The following is a 25,831-nucleotide window of genomic DNA, read 5'->3' on the forward strand; positions in this document are numbered from 1 at the left end:
GTAAAAGCTCCCAATTTAGCTACTCACCTTGTACAAAATAGAGGAGCAGTACAGCGCACTGTTCGATTCAATTCAGAAGATGGAAGACAGCCGATACACCATTCAAGAAGCTTACCAGAAAATGAGGTCCCTTAACTTTGGTGTTGATGGCTGCCGAATTGGAAAATATATTCAAGCAAGAATCTCAAGAAATGACATCAAGTGCATTGTGAAAATGGGACGAGATGATATTTCACCACATTTTTATAGCCTGCTGAGGAACTCCCAAGCAACTTCTGTATTTCTCTATTTTAGGAAAAAATTTGGCGAGAGACAGGAACTTCAAAGGCGATAATGTGAAACATTACTTGATGTTAAAGTATAATAGTGCAGAACCCTCTCAGTAATTTCGGGACATTTAAAGACTCTCCATATTTATCTTTAGCAGTTTTTCGAGTGACTTTCATTATACATGTTCACTGTTCGTTAGATGTGGTGTCCTTGAGTCTTCCACATTTTTCTCATATTTGATTAGAAAAGAAGATATCCTTACCTAACGGTTTGATTTCTAATATGCTTTATATTTCGCATTTGGGTTGCAAATGCAGAAAGCTATTGGTCAAAATTAGGTCAAAATTTGTAACTTATAAAGTCAAAATTTCAAGTTTTTAGGTCAAAAAATTGGTTGCCCTAGTCATAACAATCGAAAAGTAACGAAACTAATGGAATATTTCAACACGCAAGTAACTGGCATCTATGACGTAACAGTCAACATATTGTCGTACAATTCCACACGAGGAAAATCGGAATGATGCAACATTTCATCATTTTCAGCAATGTTTTATGACGTAAGACGCCAGGTTAATTAGACTTTAACGGTTGAACGGTTTTATGTGACGTTTGATCTGGGAAACGATTGATCGTAACAGTGGGCTTAATAAGCTGGGACTACTGTAGGCTATACGAACGATCCCTTTAAACCACTAAAATAAACTCAAGACCAGCTGACATGCTTAGAAGCATCAAAGTTTAATTTTGTAGAAAAAGGAATTCACGATCACAAAAAAATCATCAATGAAAGTTTTTACTGAAAAAAAAAGCACTGAAGCATGACTGAAAAGAGCAGCAATAAGAGCACGATTGCAATGAAGCAGAACGAAGTATATTGATGAAAGCCTTGATCGCCGTTTCTCTTGCGGGTAGCTTTAACCTGAAAAGGTGTTCAGTTAAACAGTGGCCTTCAAACTATATTTAAAATCATCTCCCATTCAGTTTAGATTGTTTTGCATAAAACTATAGCTTATGTTGCACGTGTTTAAAATTGTGATAAAAACGTAGCCAACATCCAATGTAAGACAGATTCGAGCAACATGGCAAAGCTGGGAAGACTAAATTGTTTCAAATAATAGAAAACGCACATCTGACGTTCAACCTGTAACAACTGCCAGTTGAAGATCAGTTTCAGACGGTCACCCACATTGGAGACAGGAAGGCATCTAGTGCGCTTTCAGCTGGCGTCGAATCTAAAATACTTCAACCAGCCGCTCGACTGTCTGATAGCGCCAAGCAGTCAGCTCTTGATATCACGAGCTTTTGACGTTTCAAGTAAATTCTTCCTCACAGACCACACGGTTTCCCACGAGAAAATGTTTCTTCTGTTTTATAATTGGAAAGGTACCACCCGGGGGTAATTTTCGGACTAAGGTACCTCACATGGCTAGCAAAAGTATATTTCACATTTATTTTATTGCTGGCGCTGAATCGATGCAAAAAGAGCTAATGTTCTTGTGAGGACGTTACATCACTATTTAAAAGTATAAACAGAATGTTCCATCGCTCGTTGTGGGCAAACAATGCACCTACTTGTGCTACAACTTTACCGAGTTTCGTTTGTGACGATTTCTTCTTTGCGGTGATTTTAATTCCAGAGCTGCGACAACAAAAACAATGATTGGACAACTTCAGCAAGTGCAACATCATTTTATAACTTTATGAAACATGTTCATGCGTTCTGATGACTTCTTCTGATGACTGCAGACCAGGCTACTACAAGGTGTTTAAAAGATGCTGAACCAGCTTTCAGGCAGCCCGCCGTCACCAGACGAATGCAAGAGATGGACGCTCTTGGCTAACGCCGATTGAGCACTTTACTGGTGGCTCTTTGTTATGCATTGCGCAAAGCTCACTGCTTGCAGTTTAAGCACTTTGGCAAAGTTGGCAGTAGTACCATTTTTGGTGTTTAGGTACCACAAATGGGAAAATGTCACATGGACGTATATATCTCCATGGCCATTCCAGTGTACCTACTGCACTGAGGAGACCGGAAGGTCGAAACGGTGTGCACTGTCTGCAGTTATATAATTAATTAAATACCTGGCGATCAGTCTCATTCTGTTTAACTTTATGGCTAAAAACATAGGATTCTAATGCCATAGGATTGCCCTTGTGAAGCAATCAGAAGGTTATGTATCGGAAAGTATGAGCTGACGGCAAGTACGATACGAAAGTAGACCGTCGGGTGCATAACCGAGTGGTGAGATCGCCTCCACCTTGCCCAAGAGGACGTTGGTTCGACGCCGCTTTAAGGCATGCGGTTGTTTTGGCAGAACACTTCATGGCGTGCCAAAATAACGGAAGCAGCGGACACGATCATTAATGACCATAATATGAAGAAGTATCTAATATGAAATTAAGTAGCCTACTTCCCATACAGTCTGGATTATCCGTAGCAGCGAATCCACCTCCTTCACGTATCATACTCACCCCAATAAGTTTAAAGGTTAAATTCACAGTTGAAAACTACTGATCAGGTGAGTTCGCAAACGTTGCATAAGTATAAAAGGGCGGCTTGGATCTGTAGATTAGCTTGATGTGCTTACGGCTCACCTTCCATGCCAGCTTCTACGTCATCGAAGGATTTGAAAGTCGTCCGGTCGGTGCAATGGTGGGTGGCAGTAGAGAACGCCTGAAAACGACTTCTCATTGAAGGAATGGATCGGAGTTTATCTGAAACTAATCACAACCAAACAAATTTCCCGTGAGAACGTGCAGGCGAATTAATGAAACGTGCAGACAACGTAATAAGATGTTGAATAAACGTATCACCAAAATATTAGCTTTCTACAAAGGTCATCAAGGAAACAGGTCGATATACAGACCAGAGCTCGTGATTACAATTTTAATATTCGACCAACATACACAGCCAACAGTGTTTGCATATCGATGGATTCCACAAGCAGATGGTTAGCAACCAAGCCAACGCACTAAAACCGGATAGATGTGCAAAAATATTCCCAACTCGCCTCGGACAAAACGCTTAAACATGAAAGTCATGTTGACAAACCACACAGTGCAAATAATAAAATTCAATGTTTACGAGCCGGCATAAAACTCAAAACTAGACCACACTGTCGGTTCGGCAACTATCGAGGGCGTCATGCTGTGTCTTGCAATGACATCAATGACGTGTTCATCATCAATGACATCAATGACAATGACATCAATGACGTTGCAATGACATTAATGACGTGATTGGAACTGGACACAACCCAGGCAGCAAATCAGTCATTTTTTACATTGATTACATATTTTGTACAACTTTTTAAATGACGTTTGAAAAATAAAGTATGACGAAATTGAAACATAGCTTGCTGCCCCAGTACACCGACCTACTGGCAGCACTGCAAGTAAACATATCGGCGTCACATGGTGTTCATTTAACTGTTGCGTCAAAAATGGTTCTTACCGGTCCGCTTCACACTTTACCAGGGTCAATGTTTGAAGTACTTGCATCGCAATAAACACCGCGTGTGTTGGTAAAAATTATCAATTTTTAATAAAACAAATAGTAGTTATATGCAGGGGGCGTTACATATTGTGAGCACCAATCGAATACTTTACCTTGCAAAACGACTCCGCCTTTGAGCTTTGAGAGAGCACAAATTAATTTTGCGATGGTTGTACAATTGTAGGCAATAACTGGTTCCACCAGTGGAGAAGACAACATTCTGTTCAATATCAGCGAGTACTTGAAACAGCTTTGCCATTGGCTGATATAGTTCACCAACGAAGAGTCTAAAACGTCCAGAGATTTTCCGACAAATTTCGATAATACCCGATCTTCGTGTTCAGAGGGAGCGTCGCATATGGCGAGAGCGACGGCACAGGCGATCGGGGGTGGTGGCTTCGTTTTCAAAGCCCATGAGACAAACACAGACAGGAACAATTCCAAGTCTCGATTTGAAAGCGCAAATTGTTCAAAACTCTCGTGACGTCGTCCGTTGATGACGTCACAACCAAGTAACGTTTCTAAAAAATATTTTCTCGACGCTTTTAGCTGAGTGGAAGTCCCCATTGTGAATCGTTCTGGGGGTGTCATCATCTCGTAGCCGGCGCGACAGGCGCATCTCGTGATTGTCTTCGGTGGACCTATTTTCACATAATTTAATTCGCGTCGATCGTATTCATCCGCGTGCTCAATACGCATTAATCTGTATGCCGATGATCTGACGTCATAACTGCATCTGTGAGGAGAGTTTTGACAGGGTTGTCCGACGGCGACTGGCAACAACACAACAGTGTTTTCTCGGTCAAGATTGAACATTGCATTTGGAAAGGTCCCACACCTGCAAAATAACATCGATATGTCACCCGCGTGTTTGCTGCACTGTGAGAATTCGCCACATCACAGAACTTGCCAACGTCATAATGGACAAACGACTAAACAAAGTTTGGAAAATTCCCGAAACGTGAGCACAGTGGCATGTTAATTACATCACAATGGCTTCGTTAAGTGCAGCCTTGTTTCAGGCTTCTTGGCAACCAGACTAGCAACAACTTAATATTCTTTATTCATTGTAATGTAACGAAACTTAGTTTAAAAACAGCTAATGGCTAAAACTGAGCACTTTTCTGAAGCAATAAAAAGTTAAACAAACCAAAGATTCATAAGTTACAGATACCAGTAACAGTTTCCTAAATCATCCAAAAACATGTAATCGAACTTATCGGAAAATATCCGGTCCTTCAGGTAACCGAAAGTTCAAAAAATAACTTTCTTTGAAGCAGCTTCGGTCACTGCAGATCAATGCTTTATGACGTCAATTGCCCTCGGCGCCAATTCACGCTATTGCTGAAGAGAAATGAAGATATAGTCTAACATCTCCGTTTTTTTACATTCATTCAACGTCGGCCAATGTTGAGTGAATGTAAAAAAGAGCAGATTTTGTAAATGAGGGTGCGTAAAGTTCGAAAAATAACTCGAAATAAGAAAGGTCACATCAGGGTTGAGCAAAGCGAGGTTGGTTTGTGAGATCTCTCACCAAGACACCGAAGCACAATGGAATGTCACTTGGCTGGTACAATTATCCAACTATACATTTGATAATTTGTTTGAAAAGTCGGTTGTCGGTTTCAGATTCGTGCTTTGAAAAGAGCGGTTTCCGTGAAGTTTTCTGAACGTTTCTGATCGAGGTTCGGTTTAAACAGTCTTTGTTTCGCATTTTCATGCTGCTTATAGGAGGGACCGCATGAAAGCGACTGTTCTTCTCCTTCATTCACATGATCTCTTTGATCAAATGCTTTTTTTGATACTGTTTAAGAAATTCCAAGCTATGAACCAACAGTGCCTGCCAGCCATGTGACCCAAAATATTTTGACCACGTGATTAGCGGTTCCTGCGTTTCGTCCGCTTTATGACGTCGCACGGATAAGCAGAAATCACGTGATCGAAAAAGAAACGACGAGTTTGGATGGCCAAGCATGAAGAGGAACCAAGTCAGCAAATGAGCCTTTTTGCATTGATTCATCGTCTGCAGACAGCGAATCAATGCAAAAAAAGGATTGATTTACTATCTGGAAACAAACTTCAACAAAAAGAATTGATTTGTTGCCCGAAACATCAATATCATCCACTGTCACGTCATAACTGGCAAACAATTATTTGAAACTAATTGGCTCTACAAATGCAAAGGTCTTTTTGCCACAGGACTCATTTTTATATCAGGTGTACGATGTCATCACATTATTACCCGACTGATTCTCACTGCGTACAATCGGTACCGCTTTTAAACTCTTCGGTTTGACCTGATCTGTAATCGATCTCAGGCTTACCAACACGAGAGCCGAAAGGCGATAACCACTCGGCCACTGAGCTGGTATGATAATGGTCGTTGTGGTCTGCCTGGCCTCTTAGCTTTGGGCGTTGTTCTGCAATAACCCTAAAGACGATGGACTGTGGATAACTGCGTCACAATAAGATAAAGTGTCACGCGCAATTGCAGCGTGAAGGCACTCATCGTTGATGTCTTCATTTGACTAAAAGCTGTTTGGTTAGATAGAGCATTTCAATCATCGCACGTTCTATCACTGAAAGAATCTTTATCATACTGCCATGCTACCGAGAGATTGACAGGAGAATTCAATAAAGAAAAGTTAAAAAAACGAGATATTAGTCGAGCAAAATAAATGCACCAACAATTTCCAAAAGAATTTTTTTGTCGGTCTTTACAGAACAAACTCTTGAGTTGCTTAGTGTCAGAATTCCTTTCCGTGATTCCATGAACATGAATCAAGATCTCCGGAACCATCATACCAACGCTTTTTTTATCGTTCTTTCTATGACTACGGAAGGTAGGCTACTCGCCACAAGCAAAAAGACCATCATCACACGAATAGGTGCGGTGAATCGTTGCTGTCCCCATTAAACCAGCCGGTTGATTTGAGGAACAAACAGGAAATGAGGCATTTTAAATCAATTAACAACCAAATGCTTAACAGAAGAATCGTATAGAAATGTGACAATCACAACAGCAGCAATTAAAAATAAGTAATTGTGAAAATTTACAGATTTTGTTGTTTTGGAATTTTTTTCTAAAAATAGAAAAAATAATCCAAAAATGTTAATTGGCAAAATAATAATGACTAAGCTTAATATTTGCATAAAAAATTGTTCAATGAAGTTTTATGGCAATAGCAAACATTTCCATGATAGTAGTTACTACTAGAGATGCAGCGAACCCAAAATTTCTATCCGCACACCGCACCGCAACTGACTCATCTATCCGCGCACCGCACCGCACACCGCAATTTATCTGGAACTTTGACACTGCACCGCACCGCACACCGCAAATTAAAAAAATTTTAAAGAATATTTTAACGCGTTAATTTTTAGAAAGTCAATTGTAGCAAAAAGCACCCATGGCATATAACTGGTAACCTGCGGTACGGTACCAGTACAGTTGTGCATTAATTGGCTAGGCTAACCAGATTATATTCTCTTATCAGCAATGCATCTAAGTTCTACGACATAATACAAACAAAGACAAATACAATGTTCCTGGATCCAGTATCAGGACTTTTGAACACTTTTTGTAAGCAATAATGCAATTTTAATGTCAGTGGCTAGGTACGTATATGAACTACACACACAAGAGTTAAACTTATAGCCTGAACTCACTGGGCTAACTGTTATAGTAACTAATGCGGTAGTTGCGCTAGGCCTATAGCCTGGTAACTGGGAGCTGAGCTTATCAGCTAGGCTATTAACCAAAAACATTCGTACAGCTTCCCTGACAAGCCAGCCAGCCCCAAAACCCTGTCAACCGCAAGCCATTTGCAATTTGCATTTGCAATTTGCATAGCTTTCCAGCTTAGGGTTTCCAAAGGGAAAAAAAACTGATCTGTGTTTCCAATTTAAATTTGAGTTTCATAACTGATTTTCTTGAAAAGTTGAAAGTTTACGCGGCAAGCGGCGCGGCGCGGCTTTGTCATTTCAATTTTCCACGCGGCGCGGCGCGGCACGCGGCGAAAAAGTCAAAAGCGGCCGCGTACGCGGCGCGGCACGGCGCGGCTTGCATCACTAGTTACTACCATTCCAACTGCGAGACAAACGTATCAAAGGGTTCTAGTTGTCCAAACTTGTCGGCACCGTGCGGTCTGAACTAACAGTTCACATTACTTTAACTGCTGCAGACGTTGAATCAATGCAAAAAAAGACTAATTTTCTGGCTGAAGTGCTTCACATACAGCAGAGCATCAAACCACAAGGACTTCACCCTTTATTGTAGTTTGCAACCAGGACACAGGCAACCTGTACTTCTGAACGACATAGTTCAAATGGGTCTGCTACTATTCGGTGAGTCCGATTCGGTGAGTCCGATTCGGTGAGTCCGATTCGGTGAGTCCGATTCGGTGAGTTCCTAACCTCTAACCCCTAACCCTAATCCTTAACCCCTAACCCTAAAACGGCAATGATAATTAGGCTAGGTACCCGATAATTAAAAAAAAAATTGAAAAAATCCCACGTTAAGGGGTCGGACTCACCGAATCGGACTCACCGAAACGGGCCATTCCGAGTTCAAATAGCATCGACATTCACAATTTGTGTAATGACCGTGAACAGGGAATGCATCATAAATGTTTAGTGTTGGTTACGTCATCGAACAAGCTTCAGTGCATTTTGCCTGCATCATAGTTTATCGCTGATTCAACAATAACATCAGTTGTTGACATTATAATTAAAATGATGATGATGAATGAAAAAGAGCAGCAATTTTGCTGCAAGTTGCTGTCAAGTTGATTGATCGTTGTAAGAATGCTTGTTGAAATAGGCTACTCAGCACGAAATGTACCAACCAGCCAACAAGGCATCATTTTGACGTCGTTTCAACGTCTCCAGACTTCGAAACGATGCAAAATATAAACTTTTGTTGGTTGGGTGTACATGAGTAGGCAGAGGAACGGGAATAACATGCCTCAAAAGTTTCCTTTGAATCGTTGCGACATACAGTATATATATATTTACAACGCACCCGGCTACAAACATGAAACAGAACACGAGCTTTGGCAAGGCAAACCATTCGATAATTAATTCGAATGAAAATTTTCGTGGTAAATCAAGAGAACACCTCATCAGCATTACACGAACAAAATCGACTTTAACGATAACAAACTTTAAATTCCGTGTCCTTTCTGATCGAATATTAAATGGTAAGGGGCCGTATTGACGTAGATTGCCAGCTACAACGGAAGTCGGAAGCTAACGTTTAAAAGAGAAAACGAAAGTTTTTTCTTGGTAACCTGGTCACCGTACAATATGGGGTTGGCAGACGGTCAAACGCGCCCGCCTTTGCATTGGACAGGACCCTTAAATACGATAATACTTCTCCTCTCGTGTTGTCGCTATATATCAGGGGATGACTGCTCATCCACATCAATATTGGAACTGGCAAATTCAATCCACAACACTTTTCATTAGGCTGTCATTCATTACTACATGTGTGCTTCTTTCTGTTTTTGTTTTATTTTTTGCTATTTGTTTTTTTTGGGGGGTTTTGTGGCCGTGCTAACTACTGATATATAGCCTACTACATAATTTTTCATTCAGGCACGTTTTAAACCTTTCAAGGTTTTGCCACCTTTTCCCGTTCGTTAACGTGCTGGTAGGTTTATATCGATTTTTGTAGTTAGTATCGTTTTCGTCCCGGACGCGTTAATGACGAAAAATAAAATGATTGATTGATTGATCTGTCGGTTAGCCACTGCCTGGTGTCATCATCAGTGGAGACTAGGCGTTCTATACCATGGGGTGGTCTGTGCAGCGGCAATCCTTGATTATGGGGTTGCCGCCGCAACTCACCATGTGCACTCACAGGCAGCAGCACTCTGGGTCTCTGCCAAGACCCCAAGCAACATGTCGTCTACAACTGTCGCCATAAAATCATTCTACATCGTTTCAGGGTAGCTGAACAAATACGATGTAAAATGGCAACCCTTTTTGTCTGAGTTTGTACATGTACGGCGTACGCCACCCCTACGTCGGCCGTAACCGCAGTCGCCAATAGCCATCAACACAATGGCTCAACAATGACAAGCTGGTAAACGAGAAGCAGCCATAAGCTAGAACAGGGGTTCTTAACCTTTTTTGTCTCGTTTACCCCTTGCCGAATGAAAAAAGTAAAATTTACCCCCACCGTTTTGATGGCCCCTTGTGATGTCATCGAGTCCAGTCAACCATGCGAAGAAATGCAAAACATCTTTTTTTGTCTGGATTTACCTTGGCAAATATCAGAAACAAGCTGTTTATTTGCCAAAGACACGATTGTTCTTGACGGGATCCTGTGAAAAATAATGTCTACTCAAATGACTTTTGTGCTTGCTTTCCACGAACAGTTTTGGAGATCCTTGGAACAGTCGTTGAAAGAGCTACTCGCATGTCGTCTTTGGAAACTAAGCGAGATCGATGTTTTGTTTTAATAGTCAACAATGAAGAGCACCCTGCTTCACACAGATAAGTAGTTGGAAAAAGTATAATAACTTCACATGCACGCTTAGTCAGCGTAGGAAACTCTTCGACTAATCCACACCAAACTTGGAAAAGTCACCATTGCACGATACGAATTTGGAATAAAGCGTTGTTGAACATTGAAGATCAATCAATTCATTTTTGCAAAGATCATCGTCAGCAATACTTTCTAACTTGGTTTCGAAGGGATGATTTATCCAAAGAGCAGTAGGCTACTGTTAAAACTTTCATCTTCGAAGTAACCGTCAAAGTTCTTTTTTAAGGCGGCAAGGTGCTGGCATATTTCGACTTTGAGGTCAGAAATCTCGTTGCGACTTCTACTGACTTTCCAATCATCAAATGTTGGAAAATTTGCGTAAATTCTTTTTTGAACTCTTCTACTCCTCAGATCTAATTTTGTCTAAAGCTAACACTTTTTCCTTGCATTTGCATATTGAGCTGGTTCAAACTTGAAAAAATATCTGTCAAGTAAGCCAATGCACCAATAAATTTGTTGTCGCAAATAGCTCAACGGGGATTTGCGTTCTCGAAGAAAAGTCTCATATTCACCATGTAGTTCGAAAACTCGAGACAAAACAAGACCCCTATGTAGAGCCACCGAACTTCGGTGTGATAAAGGAGAACAGAGTGTTTTGATCCGATCTGATCACAAACCACTTTGAAAAGACGATGATTAAGAGCACGTGTCCTGATAAAATTCACACATTCAACCACATGCTTCAATACTGCTTTCAAATATTCTGGAAGGTTTTTGCTTGTCAGTGCATGTCGATGAAGGGCACGGTGAGTAGAAATGATGTTCGGTGCGCGTTTTTTCACCGGAGTTGTAAAGCCAGACTTAGCACCGAGCATAGAAGGGACACCGTCTGTGCAAAGTAAACCCGTATGATTCCAGGATATAATTATTTTGTTGAAAGAAATTAATTTATCCATTTTTTCCAAAAATGTAGCACACATGCGCTGCTGAAATGAAACTGGTTGTCTACTTGCGTGGAGATAAAAGAAAAAGACGAAAACTTACATTAGGCCTAAGCATAAATTTGAATCAAAATCGAGTGCAATACTAAGTTTCCAGTTTTTTAATAATTGAAAATATGAAATTTACTTTAATTTATGATTCAGTAAATTTACCCCCTTGGTAGGTGAAATTTACCCCCAGGGGGTAAATTTACCCCCGGTTAAGAACCCCTGAGCTAGAACAACCCGGTTGCCAAGTCAAACAGTCTGTTTCTCAGTTTAAACAGAATATATTAAAATAACACAAAGTAGAGGCCTAGTGATATATTGCGGCCAGAGTCATGTGATCATGAAGTTGTTGATACAATAAAAGCTTCACCCATTTCAAATTTTAAAAGTACAGTATTGCAGTTAGCAGCAAATCCCCACAAAAATTCAACAAACGCAACAGTAGCAGCATTCAGAGCCATTAGAGAGAAAAAAATTGTTCACGACAGAAATGCGCCACAAAAATCTCACTTGCAACATAGCCTTTAGAGTTACGGCTATCTATGTCATATTTTGTAAGCAATTTCTATAAAACGTACTTTTGTTTTCTTGATCTTTTTAAAAGTAAAGAACTGTAGTATTTGTTGAGGTTACTAATAGTTCGGAAAACTTGTAGCTGTTTTGGTTTGATAATACTACAAACAAAAAATGGTAAAACTCTATGCACAAATAGCACCAATAGAGCACCGCATGCAGCCGGAGTTCTGTAAACCCAAACTAACCTCAACACTACAATGCAAAACAGTCACTTTACCCTAGGCTACGTGATTAAACAGAAATTTCAAAAGCTTTGGACGTATATTCTAACCTTTCTTTACCAGGTCTTAGAATATACTGTTGTATGCTAATTGCTAAAACCCAGACTAAAGTTGGATTGGAAAAAAGCCGACAATCCCCCTCCTGCAAATGCAGATTCATAAAGACAGATGTGCTATATGATTCATCAAATTGATGTCGTATAATCAAATTTAAGTGGTATATAACAAAACTAAAGTAACTGCAACAAGTTTCCAGAACTGTTAGTAACCTCAACTAACACTACCGCACATCTCTTTACTTTTGTAAAGATCAAAAAAACACAACTAGACCTTTTAGAAATTGCTCACAAAATATGACATAGCTAGCCGCAACTTTAAAGGCCATGCAAGAAACAAAACAAAATATTTGAAAATGTGCTCGAAACTATCATAAGACAGTAAAATTTGGAAATCCGGTTTCTACAAAATATCTAGCTCCAGCGACAATGAAACAATGTTAAAAATGTCAGTTTTTGCCGATCGAGTGCCACACTCATACAGGGTAGCCTCCTTTATGACGAGTTTCAGTGCTGATTGTGCTGTTCATAAAAACCGCGCCAGAAAGACGACGCCAAGAAACAAGGACGTCATAAAATTATCTGCCTCAATTGTTCGGTAACTTCAAAGACGTTGCAACAAGACTGTGAACTGTGAAAATATTTTCTCCAAAGTCACATTTTAAAGACACACATGAAAGTTAAAATCTGAACAAGCCTTTTCTCAAGGTTACTCAAAACACCTAAATTTGACCCAATCATCAACTTCTATCCAGCCGTAACAATGTTATGGATATCAACTTGTCAGTTTCATATGCACTTCATGTTCAGACGGAAACTTGAGTAATCTCTGCTTGCTAGTTGCTTCTTGAAATTTTGTGTTTACGTTATTTTAAATATGTTTTTTTTGGGTGCGTATGTTGAAGCGCGGGAACGCTTTAACGTTTATTTTTTCTCTTTTATTTTAAATGGCAAAATCGTCATTCCGTAGGGTGGCAATTGGCTAGTAGACCGTATGGTCGTCTCGTTGTCTCCCTGTCGGTATGGGAACTTGTGTGACTTTTGCATTGTGTATATTACTTGCATATTTCAAACATGTACTATGTTCCTGTTACTGACAAATAAACCATTGATTAATTGATCTATCCAGCCGGCAATACCGGTCCTATTACTCCTATTGCATTGATTTAACGTTTGCAAACGTTAGACCAATGTAAAAAAGACAGATTTTCGTTTGGCTGGGTAAAACCGGTCCTTTTTACATTGATGTAACGTTTGCACACGTTAGATCAATGTAAAAAGAGCAGATTTTTCGTTTAGCTGGGTAGATATTTGGTGACAAACGGTGGATCAACCGCATCGCTACACATCATGACAATGCAAAATTACGCAACCTAATGCTTGCATGGCGTGAAAGTTTCAAGAAAATTCCCGCAGTTGTACAAGTGACGTGATCTGACGTCACCACAATTGCTCAGTGCGGAAAGCACAGCCTTTAATTCAAGCGTAGTATACCAAAAATTAAAACTTTCACAATATGATTCGGCAACTGACCAAGATTTTTAGTTCACTGATCATACATTACACTCTCCAAGTCTCCAAAGTCCCATTTATGTTTCACCAAGGCCATTCCTTCATTTGTGCTGTTCTCAAACAGTTCATGTTGAAAAGTTTAGCAACACGTCAGCACCAATTAATTATGGCTCGCAATTGGCAGTTTCGATTGGAAATTAGGTGGAATGACGAGTCAAAGCCAAATATTTGTCAAAGAAATTAAAACACAACTGGAGGAAATTTTCTCAACCAGACAACCATTTTTTAATTGATTCAACGTTTGTAGAGATGCTAGAGGTATAGCTTGGTTATTTAAGAGTGTGTCCTTCATCCGTTAAACCCTCTCAGCACGCAGACACTTATCTTGTTCAAGGAATATCAATGTTCTTGTTTGACTCTTAAGCTGCAGATTAAATTCGAATTTCTTTATAATAATCAACCTCTAGAAAAAACTTTGACTTTGCCAAATACAACTAATGCTTAGAAAACATGTGAAGTGCGCTGTGAACATGCTAAGTAACGCGAAGGAGCCATTCCTTAATTAATTACTCAACATCCACACTCACTTCATATTTCAAGCTACATTTTACAGAATTGGCAAAGTAATCAGAAGCGTAAATATTTGAATGGAAACACCACCATTGGGATTAATGACGGAATAGAACATGAATATTTTAATGACAGGTTTTTAAAACATTTCAAGAAAAAGTAATGTTAAAACAACTTGCTTGGCATTGCTGCGTTCACTCGCTTTTTGATCCACTGTGTGTGAGTGAATGAACTAACACAAATGTACGAAATGACAAACAATCGTCCAATTGTTGAGCTCAACAAAGATAGCTGGGCGAAGTATTTGCCACAAGAATATTAATTACATTCTTGGTATGAACACACCATGAAGAAAACGATCGTCTGGTTGCATTTCAATATGGAGGCACTTTGATCGACTACAGGAAACTTCCAGAGTTCCTTGGTTACGTTAAAACAACACGTAACACTGCTCCAAAAACAATGGCAGCGGCAGGGCAGAGATAAAAATAGTTTTCCAATGTTTCGCAGCGTCTCCAATAAATGACCATTACTTTGATTATGTGAAGCTCACATGAAGCTAATGCAAAGTTGAGCTGCTTCCCCAAAACGAGTGAGGGGAATAAGATAAATTGTTTGAAGCTGTGACGAATTGATACGAGTGCTACTCCAGTCTGCAATTACGGTACATTTAATGAAACATAAACACAATCCATTGGCAATGGCAGGAACACCCCAACCGAAAAAACACGTCCCTTTGACATTGATTTAACATCTGCTCAGTGTATACGTTGAATCAATGTAACAATAACGGATTATACTTGATGGAAATCTGACAATGATCCCTTTTTAAGGTCAATTACAGCCATTTCGTCAGCAACGCGCTCTGTGCTATAAGCTACCTGCCAGAACGGCCAGTGTTGGTGGAATTGACGTCATCAATGTAAATATTCCAATAGCGAGGCATACCAGTGCGCGCGAGCGGTCATTGACCAACAGCGCACGGACAAGTGAGCTTGCACAGGTGCGTGTTCGAATTAAACGCATTCCAAATCTTTTCAAGAAATATGTTAAAACAACGCATAGTTATACTTTGAAAAAAAGCAGCACGAAGCAGACATGAAGATGCCATATTTGTTTACACCAAGCAACTAGCTTTTGTGCTGCAGATGAGAATTACTCAGTTTTCTTGCAGCTATGCGATTGTGAGCAACTATAAGATGTCTCTGCTACCTTATCATTCTTATTCTTAAGAGAATCATAGAAAGGCCAAACAAACTCCTCAGACAATAATCGAACATACGAGAAACAACGCTGGCTTTTTATTTGGTAAGTCTTTGCCCTCTCGCTGTGTGAGCACCTGCAACAAATCGCAGCGTTTCGGTCAAGCAATAGAAACTATCACCAGCAACTTAAAAATTAGTGACGAAAAACAACGGGTGATCAATTACCTTGCCAGGCCTGTCAGTCGGTTTTCGGAGCTTGGCAAACTCTTCAGTCGTTCATAACATCTTTCCAGTGCGATCTGGAAGCGAAAGTGTGAACCATAAGTGCAATCAGGCACAGAAACAGCGAAATCCGTCATTTTTACATTGATTCAACGTCTGCAGACATTTTTTATAACGATAACATTATGGAATTATAACTTCACTAGAACATTAAACTATTCTGTCATCACAAAAATGCAGACTTTGCTTTATGAACATCCCCGTTTTGAAAAAGAAACAAATTCAACAGTTTGCTGCTTTCATCATATAATATTTTAATCCCACAAGAACAATTCTAATTAATTTTTTTATCAAATTGCTGCCCACCCCCGTAGAAATAATGTTGTTTCAGTTTCAAGATTGATCAAGCTGTGGATGGGATGACCAACAACTGTAAAGACAAAACGAAAAACACATGCTTATCAGTTGACATCACTTTGCCATCACCCGATGTCAAACCTACAGACTATTCGTTGCTAATCCTACCTTGGATCGAGCGGAGGTGGCATTTGATATTGAAGATCTTAATTGATCTGTGAATATGAAATAACAGAACTTAAACCAAATATCGACACTAGCCAACAAAAAAGAACAGTTTGAGCTAGTACAAAAAATGTAATATGAAAGGTTAAATTTATTACAAAAAACATTGTCCATTGTCTGCAATCAAAAGCAATAAAGTAGTAACACGCATTTCCTCAAACAAGCTATGCAACTTCTCCGTTGAACCAACCAATACAGCAGCAGCGTGTGTACTTTTGAAGGCAGTGCCACAGAAAGGATGCAGGAAAAAGAATCAAAGGTTCTAATACCAGTGTGCTGTGTATACAGCACAGTCCATAAACTAATCAAACCTCAAATATGAAACTACGTAGGCCTACTGCCAGAAACAGCGCGAAGCATTGTATGTGCATGGTTCATACACTACCATTCATCCTTCTCTATTCTTATCAGAAGCTTTAAAGCTTTCTACAGTCAATTTTTCCAAGGATTTACATTGACAACACATAGAGAAAGATGTTAACATTATCATTCAGTAACGGCACAGAAGACTTTAAAAAATGCAGCAATAACGCCATTTTTGCTTTGTGGTAAACTGCTGTATCTGCAGATGTTGAATCAATGTAAAAAAACGATTGATTTGCTGTTTAGAATGGTACACACATTTCAAATGTTGATTCAAAATCGGCAAAGCATTCAGTGAATGATCTGTCTGTACTGAATGGCTGTCAGTAACAATGTAACAAAAAACCTAAACAAAGAGGTTGAAAGGTCACATGCTTCAAAAGTGTTGCTGAAAGGGCGCACACGCTACGGGACAATGTATTTAGACTTTCACCGGGACAAAGTTCGTTTTGTCAAACTCACTAGCTAGGTAATGTCTACTCTTGATCCATCTCAGTTTCTTCTTTCATTATCATACTTGATTCGAAGCATTGAAGCCTACTCTACGAAAAGTTTCTCAGTTTTTTGCTATTTTTATTACATCTGTACTGATGTTTTTTTTGTTAGTTTGTTGCTGTAAGTGTTAGATGTTTTTCGTGAAGTTCTTTGTTTGATTAACTTGTTGCAAAACGTTTTGGTTGGTGTTTCTGCCAACTATTCTTCAAAGACTATTAGACTACACAGTCACACTTCAGACCTTTACAAGAATCTGAGATCATTTTCATCATCATCTGACAGTACAGCCTCCTTTGTTATAGAGGTGTGATGAAGTTCGACGCGTTTGCATTGTTTCGACTTCGACAGACGTTGAATTAATTTACATGGAAGTAAAGCTTGAACCAGCTGGGCTCTTTCATGTTTTGCAGCACACATAGTCTGCAACAAATTAGCATTGAAAAGCAAGACTCCAAGAAAATTAGCAGAAGTAAAAAAAATCATTTTTAATTTGCTTCAAACATGTTGTCGTTTCGAGACAGCGCTACAGTTTCGCAGTATGTGTGCTATTTATAAACAAGCTTATTATTTAGCGAAACCCAGTCTCTTCAGCGCATAATTTTAACTACATGCTATAAATTAAGATCGCACCGGACTTTAGTCATGTACGCATTTCGTTTGTCAAAAAGCATGAGGCGAGTATTAGCACAAACCTACGAAATGATACCAACTGATGGCACCACAGTTTTTGCAGTAGGAGACCGCTCGCCAGGTAGTAGCCAACTAACCACACTAAAATGATTAATTATCTTTTCTGGTTGTTTCCGCAAGTAGACTTTGAACCAATATCGTGTTGTTCGATTTCTTGTTCAATGAGCGACGTTTTTTGAACCGTTACCAATGGCTATAGGCCACTACTTTCCACCATTAGCTACCGCCAACCCTCCACGTCCACGATGACACATAAGTAGGTAGTGAGGAGCAAATGTTGTCAAAAACACCCCCATCCCACCGCAACATTAGTTTTCGGTACCTATCCATTCATGTCATGGGGGGAGGTCGGCCGCTGTTAAGCACCGTTATCTTGCAATCAAACAAACTATATTTTCAACTCCTATTGTCTGAGAACTGCAATACTGACTCTGTGGAGTGAGCCTTTCCCCATTCAAACCCATGCGAATAACTTTCTGTTAAAGGGGAATTGCATTGGACGTTTTTCGCAACAAGTCTCAAACTTCAGTTTGCGACTCGTGTGGAGACTAATATTGACTTGAACAATTACCGACCGACTTGACACAAACAAATGCAACATGCACACAAGAGATAAAGTAAAACATAAGCTTAATCTCCACCTTTCCCATAAATAGTCTCTAATCTTATTCGAGTAAAGTCAAAGTTCCCCATATTTCGATGAGGTGCCATTTTTATGAAATTAAGACAAACAAATGGATTCCCAACGTCCTATCTTCGAACGTTCATCAGCGTGTGCACACTCGTGCAGCAATTGTTGCATAATACACAAGCGATGATGACAAAAGTGAATGTGACGTCCACATGAACGCACCAAACCGGATCTTAATTTGAATGGAATCTATTCGATGTTCTAAAACCCCCATTCCAAGCCATCATCACAATTGTTGCTAGCGCGATAATTTACTATGTATTTTCCGTGTTATTCATGTGCCATTGTTTGCATGAAACTTTTCTTCCAGTTGAACTGGATCGCAGGTCAATGGGCAACGTGACAATGACAGAACGGGGCCACCAGATGAACAGAGTATGCAATACCTGAAATCAGTGGTTCTTAACCAAGGGTGCACGAACCACTCAAGGGTGTGTGACGTGTTCCCAGGGGATGCGTAATTGCTTAATCATTACATAAAATGACATAAAAAGTTGTGTTTGTTATTTGTTAAGCAAGTTTTAAAAAACTTTCTGATCAGAACACGACTAGGCATATTACTTATCAGCCATTTAAAGAAGAAGTTTGAGAACTGATTGGCGAATGCAAGGTGGTGCCAACAAGGCAAAAGGTTAAGAACCACTGAAATAGTCAAATCTGATGACAATTTCACTTGCCGACGATCATGGAAGGCGTAAGGACAAACGCACAGAACATACAAACAAAACTCAGAAAATAAAACACTTGCGTTTAAAATTCAACAGTCTTAGTGATAAAATCAATAACTCAAGCACCTTTTAAGACGCTTTGGTTTTCCAAGCTTTCAGGTAGATTTCGGTAGAAATCCAGACACCATTTGACAGTAGATATTATGTCATCTGATTTCAAATAATCCTCAAGTTCGACCAGTATCGAGTCATCGGACTTGTGATTCGATAACCAGGTCATCACTGACTCCACACGACTCTGTCTCTTTTCCCACCGGCCTCCCTTTCTCGCGTACTGAAGAACACAAAAACGCACTTGATCGCAAACGAACACTGAATGTTTATGGGGTGGATCAATATTTCGTAAAATGTGAAGAAGGGGTGTTCTACTGATGGGGTGCGATAACATTTTCAAAGGTTGCGATACTGATGAGCCCAGCCTCATGGGCGAAACACGTGTCTATCGCTGTCTATACGATGCTACAATCGGCTGCCCAGAAACTTACACATTTCGTAAAATGTTACCAAACAGCAAAACGTGGTGGTGGGAGTTTTTCTAGACTTTCCAGAGTAGTAAATTATGTTCTGGAATCGTAAACCTCAAAACAAAAAACCATGGCTACCTAAAGTTACGGCCCGGTTTGTCACATTTTGCAGAAATTTCCATATATATTTTTTCAAGTTTTGGGCGACAGTTTAAATAAACTTTTTCTACAAATTATATTGTTACGCTTTCTTTACTATTTTCGCCAGATGACACAATATAGGTTTTAACATTCTCACATGTTGAAAAACAATGACAATTTGATTTCGAAGATTTTAGTCAGACTGTTAATTTTTCAATAACAGTCTGATTCAGTGTTTTGCAACTTACTTTTTCTCATTTGCTACTGCTTCCCCAAGCCAACAAAAAGTTTTTATATCATTAAGAGCCAGCAAAAAGGAAAAACATCTCAAAAAATGTCAGTCAAGCACCAGCAGTAGCTGTAATCAAAATCTGCAAAATGTGACAAATCAGGCCGCATCTCCAGGTGGCCATGAAAAAACTAACAAACCAACAAAGTGTAGCCTAGTTTCCATTAATGAAATCAAATCACATTAAGTGTGCACAATGCTTATCATGTACAGCAGGGCTACTCAACTAGCGGACCGCGGTCCGAATCCGGAACTTCTGGGTGTTGATGGTGGACCTCGGGCTTAAATGCAAATATAACCTTTGTATTGCTGTGTTTCAGGGCCTTTTTAATCACATTTCTACGGGAGGAAACAAAATTTTCTGTGATTATCTTAGTAGCTAAGCCATCAAGACCCCCAAACACTTTGTCACAAATTCAAGTCGAGATACATTTTACCTAAAAAAAACGATTCGGTACAGGTAGTTCGTGGTTGCGTAATGCGCATGAAATAATTTATTTACCGGACCGCTAAAAACATTCAACTTGTCAAACCGGACCTTTGTTAAGTTAACATTAGTTGGGGCAACCCTGATGTACAGAGTACAGTAGATTCAAGTTTGATTTCAGCTATGAACCAAGCGGTTTAAGAAAGGAAGAATAGGATCTTTGCACCTCAACTTAATGGTAAAATGTCTGGATAATTTGGCTTAAAGTTTGCTAGTGTTCAATAAATAAAGCATCTTAGTTGAATTACAAGTCGATTTGACATTACTAAACTGTACAATAACGTTACGGTTGCATCTGATAGCTCACGCTGAGCGCATGATTAGCATAATTACTAATTACCGAACAAAATTCCAGCTGCAGACAACAACAGGAAATTATTGAAACGTGATGAGTCGTCTTCAGGGCAACAGCAAGAAAGGTGCTTGTCACATCACATTTGCCATGCGCCCAATAGCAAACTACCTTCAAGAAATTGTGATACATTGTCTTCATTGAAACCCATTAAACGTGATGTGTTGGTTAGAAGTTTAAACGGACTTAGCGTTAAAATGAAGTTAAAACTGAGTCTTAATCTTACTTGCATAAGTGTGTTGGTGAATTGAAAAAATACTTCAGCCCTCACCCAGTCGCAACCCATCAGAACAGCCAAGAAAGGGAAATTTTTCGGCTTAAAATTGCACAAATCGAAAAATCTGGAAGCGTTATATATCCTTCCGCGCATGTAGCAGGCGCTGTCGTGACGTACTATCTGCAAAACATAATAATGCTCAATGTGGCCAAATGTCTGGAAAATAGCAATTTTTAGATTTCTGATGATTAAAATGAAAAACATTCTTGCGTGGGTGTTAATTATGTTACCACAATGCTTTGCAACATCATAAATATAATAAGTGTAGAAAAGCATTTCATTAAACATGTAAATATTCTATAAATATTTCTTTCATCTTTTGCTACCAAACTATAATCCAGTTTAAGATCAACAAATATGCACAGAATGTCCTAGCAAGCTTAAAAGTAATATAAGTTCATCATAATCACTAGAGCTATTTTAATCAGACTTTGAGTTTATAAATACATTGGTACCAAACGAAATATAAACCATTGCTTTAGACTTTAGAGTATATAAAGACCATGACATTACAAAATACAAGTCATGTCGCTGTAGTAGAAGATCATTGCCGATTGTGTGAGGTCCATTGTCCACTCACACGAAGACGGCAAACTAAAATTTGTAGGAATTCCTCGTCGCAATGTTGAAGCTAAATTTTGACTGCTCCATGAATGACCGTAACGAAAACACACCGGAATGGAAACTATAGACATAGAGTATAGAATAGACTATCGCAGCTCGTATTTCATATTTCTAGCTACCTATCACAATCACCCAAGTGTGACGACATTACTACGACGTCATCGACTTTCGAAAAGTGGAGGCAAAACCACGAACTTTTACAGATTATGAAGAACATTTCACAAGCAAGGGCGAACATACGTTGAAAAGGAAGTGATACAAGAATGGAAATTCTAAAATTTCCTGACCTCAAGTGGCATCTTATTGACGAACAATGTCAAGTGATATGCAACACATCCTACATTATTACCTCATCCCATGTCAAATGCTTCAAAGGAATGTAGCCACAAACAAGAGGAAAGACATAGAAATCACTGTCATTGGAAACAACAAAAGCATTCAGCTGGTTTCCGATTCGGGCCACATCCCGATCAGCATCTTGCAAAGTGTAAACAAAAGGGATGTCAAGTTCTTCTAGTGACTGCTGAAACACTTCCCCTGCAACAAGGCACAGAAAGTTAAAAAATGATTTAATGGACAGACACCAGAATTTTGGTATGAATGGAGGATGCACTCAGTTTCTTTCTCTCAAAATCTTTCATTTAGAAGTTCGGTCTGAATTGCCTTCGTATAAAGATGAGAGATGATTTTCAACGTTGAGCATAGATGGGTTTCGAACCTGAGTCGCATGATCGACAGCTAAGTTTCGTACTCAAACGCAGTTCCACAGCTTGATCGAGTAGAAAAATCTTTTAACAAAAATTATGGGATCACTTTAAGCTCTAACCGCTGAAAAACATCTACCGGGGTATTGCGAAAATTTCAATCTGGTAAATTGTCTTTAAGTGTTTCAAAAGGTTAACGGGTGTTGGGCAATTCAATTTAAAATGCGTTCTCGTACACATTTTGATTCTCAATGAGCTGAGGCTGTTGTAAGCACGGATGGCAGCTGGATCCAAGCATGCAATATACCGTGGGATCTCAATCATATCCACCAATGCAAAGTGTCATATATTACGTTGATTTCACGTAAAGTTTCATAAAACAAACTAAAGTTAAAACGCTGACATTCGAGAAACATATCTGGTGTTTTAGCCGCATCAATAATTAAGAAAAGAAATATTGAAATTAATATTTAAACTTTGATTAGAGGGCAAATTGTCATGACAACGTAAACACATTTTCACACAAGCCATTTAGTTTACAAAGCAGTGACACTGAAAATTTGGTATGCTCAGTTGTTCAAGGTCAAGACATGTAATAGACGATGGGAATCTTTATCTTTGGACTGGGAAGGCTTCTTTGAGAGCTTAATTTTGACAGTTTTGAATGCTTGCAGATGTAGAGGCTTCGAACTACTCACGCAGGCCAGGCCACCGAGTTTGGGAGAGGGAAGTTTTCGATTGTTGAAGCTGTTGTGTGTGAATTATTCCATCCACCGGGTGCGGCTGAATGGAGAGTTGTCCTTCATATCCGTGAGCTGTCCTTGCACACCCCGAGAGTCGAACCAGTGTTGCTTGATCTTGCACTTTCTTCGTTCGTGAAGTTTGGAGCTTAACTAACTGAGCTATTGGGGAAAAGAAAAAAACAGCGAAAGAGAATTGATTTTTTTCTGATCAGTCACTAGAAGTGTATTTATCTATGTTTAGAAATATCACAGTAACATGCACAATCAACAGTAAAACATAATTAAAGTAAACCCCATTTTACATTAACATCAATATGCTATCAACACCGCTATGCAAACAACAATTTATAGGTGAAAGATGATTTTATCGAGTTCCAAGAAAAGCTATTTTCTTTCATGCAACATATCCAACAGAGTTAGGCTGTCATGTGACAATTTCCCATTTACAGGCTGATCAAACCAAGTGTAGACAAATATTTATTGAAATAACAGTACATCACAGCAGAAAAAAAAATATATATATACAGTATATAAAGCAAAATACAAAGAAAAGTATAAATAAACTAAATGTACTCTTATTCTTCAATATATCCTCCCTTTTCCTTCACCAAACGGCTTAGTCTGTTGTGCACTTGACTGCATGAGGCACGTATGGTGTCTGATGATATTTTTTTCCAAGTGCGCAATTTTGCCTTCAGAGCTGTAAGTAACGCTTGAATGATATGAAGAACAGGCTTCACTCTCCAAGATACTCCATATTGCGAAGTCCATTGGGTTTAAATCAGGAGAGGATGGAGGCCATAATTCCTTTGGCCAAAACCCTGCCATATTCTCCTTACACCAGTCCTGGACAAGATTCGCTGTGTGGGACGCAGCCCCGTCTTGTTGAAGAGTTATTCCGTATTCTTCAAATGTTGCATTGATCCAGGGATTCAATTTCTTCTTCATCATTCTCAAATAAACATGTTGATTAACTTTTACTCCCTCTTCAATGAAGAAGAAGGGAGTTTTTTGACCAGTTGAAGTTAGCTCACCCAAAACCATCACAGAGGTCGGTTTCTGTCTCTGGAACATCACCTTTCATTCAGTGGGATATATTCTTTATTCTTTGCATAAATACGGTCATTCTGATGATTATGCACAGCCTGGACAGTGGACAGCGAATAATTTACGTCTGTATAAAAAACTGGTGGCTGCGTGCCTCATGCAGTCAAGTGCACAACAGACTAAGGCGTTTGGTGAAGACAAAAGGAGGATATATTAAAAAATAAGAGTACATTTTGTTTATTTATACCTTTCTTTGTATTTTTCTTCACATGTGTAAATTTTTTCCTGTTTGGATGTACTGTTATTTCAATAAATATTTGTCTACGCTTGGTTTGATCATCCTGTACATTGAAATGCTTAGAATCCGCAGGAAAACACGTCAATTGCACACAGACGATAAACACATCAACCAATATGCATTACATCCCAGTTACCTCCCACCTGCCAATAATGGAATGACTAATTTCCTGTGTTTTTGTGACATCACATCAGGCAAATACTCAACGTAGTTTTGTAGCCGGTGAAGCTGAGTTGCTCTCTTGTTCAAATCAAAGGCTCTAGTGAACAGAGGTCATGTTTATTTCGATGGGTTTGATCGCAACCACAGCCGCACATCTTATAGATTCTGAAGAACGCTCTGGTTATTGTAGCAACATTTAAACTGTTAACATGTTTTGGATTTGGAATCACAGAGAAAAACGTTTTACGCCATAAATTAAAGTGTTCTTTTCCGGAGTAGTAACCGCAATCTACAAACGAATCCAGTTATTTACATAAACAATTCTTCAATTTTTTTCATCCGTTCATGTAACCAGTATGTGCGGTCGTACGTATTCTTAACAAATGCAGCAAAAGTGTGTGTGTGATTCACAGTCATGCTAGGATAATACAAACTGAGGGAATAGATAGAAAGCAATCGTACATATATTTGTAGCCTAGGCCTACTAGGAAGAAAGCAAGTTAGTTACCCGTCAAACAATACGAGAGAGTGGATGGAACACTTTTGCAAATTATCAAAGAACAGGTGGATGAGGTCCTTGAATTCCTTATAATCTCCACCATGCCTGAAAAGAAACTTGTGTTGTTTGTTGAGTTACTTGCCGTTTCAAGCCAAGCTGATGTTACAGTTACAAATCACAACTGTATTGTTTTCAAGAGTAACTTGTACTTGAGAAAACACTCTGCTCTAGCGCTGTCGGTAGCTTGCAGTCTTTTTTTGTATACCCATAAGGCACACGGCTACATTTGAAGTTCATTTTGTGAGTCCTAGATTAACACACAGTCAGGAAATTAATTGTTTTTTGTTGGCTGAGGAAAAATTCAAAATACTGCAATCTCTCCGTCTCACCTTATGTCAAGTTTATTTTCTTCATAGAGGAAGTAATATAAACTGTTGCCATCGATGACAAAGATTTGGTCTGAAATCCTTGCCTCCTGGAGTAAATATTTCTGATTGTCCTCAACATATGTTGTCAATCCCCTAATACCCATCACCTTGATTACCTTACACATACATCATGTTGAACTGTACACAATAAACAATA

General features: G+C 39.2%; 1 protein-coding gene across 1 annotated transcript; it reads right to left on the reverse strand.

The window, feature by feature from the left end:
- Positions 1 to 984: 984 nt before the first annotated feature.
- LOC145770416 (single-strand DNA endonuclease ASTE1-like) lies at positions 985 to 25,799 on the reverse strand. The gene is made up of 12 exons (XM_082582060.1): positions 25,636 to 25,799; positions 25,256 to 25,351; positions 24,729 to 24,844; positions 22,143 to 22,330; positions 21,119 to 21,289; positions 19,226 to 19,433; positions 16,136 to 16,182; positions 15,614 to 15,687; positions 3,880 to 4,604; positions 2,866 to 2,991; positions 1,843 to 1,909; positions 985 to 1,189 (listed from the first exon to the last, which is right to left on the reverse strand). Exons 1-11 carry the CDS (start codon positions 25,797 to 25,799, stop codon positions 1,848 to 1,850), a joined length of 1,977 nt encoding a protein of 658 aa, XP_082438186.1. The 3' UTR covers positions 985 to 1,189; positions 1,843 to 1,847.
- Positions 25,800 to 25,831: the final 32 nt, after the last annotated feature.

This window comes from Aplidium turbinatum, chromosome 5, assembly GCF_918807975.1.
Source record: "Aplidium turbinatum chromosome 5, kaAplTurb1.1, whole genome shotgun sequence".
Lineage (NCBI taxonomy): Eukaryota > Metazoa > Chordata > Ascidiacea > Aplousobranchia > Polyclinidae > Aplidium > Aplidium turbinatum.

Coding starts and splice junctions, on each gene's coding strand:
- LOC145770416 (XM_082582060.1), bottom strand. CDS start 25,799: ATGTGTAAGGTAATCAAGGTGATGGGTATTAGGGGATTGACAACATAT. Junction 24,845..25,255: donor TCTCTCGTATTGTTTGACGG/GTAACTAACTTG, acceptor TCTGTTCACTAG/AGCCTTTGATTTGAACAAGA. Junction 19,434..21,118: donor TCACCAACACACTTATGCAA/GTAAGATTAAGA, acceptor TGTGTTCTTCAG/TACGCGAGAAAGGGAGGCCG.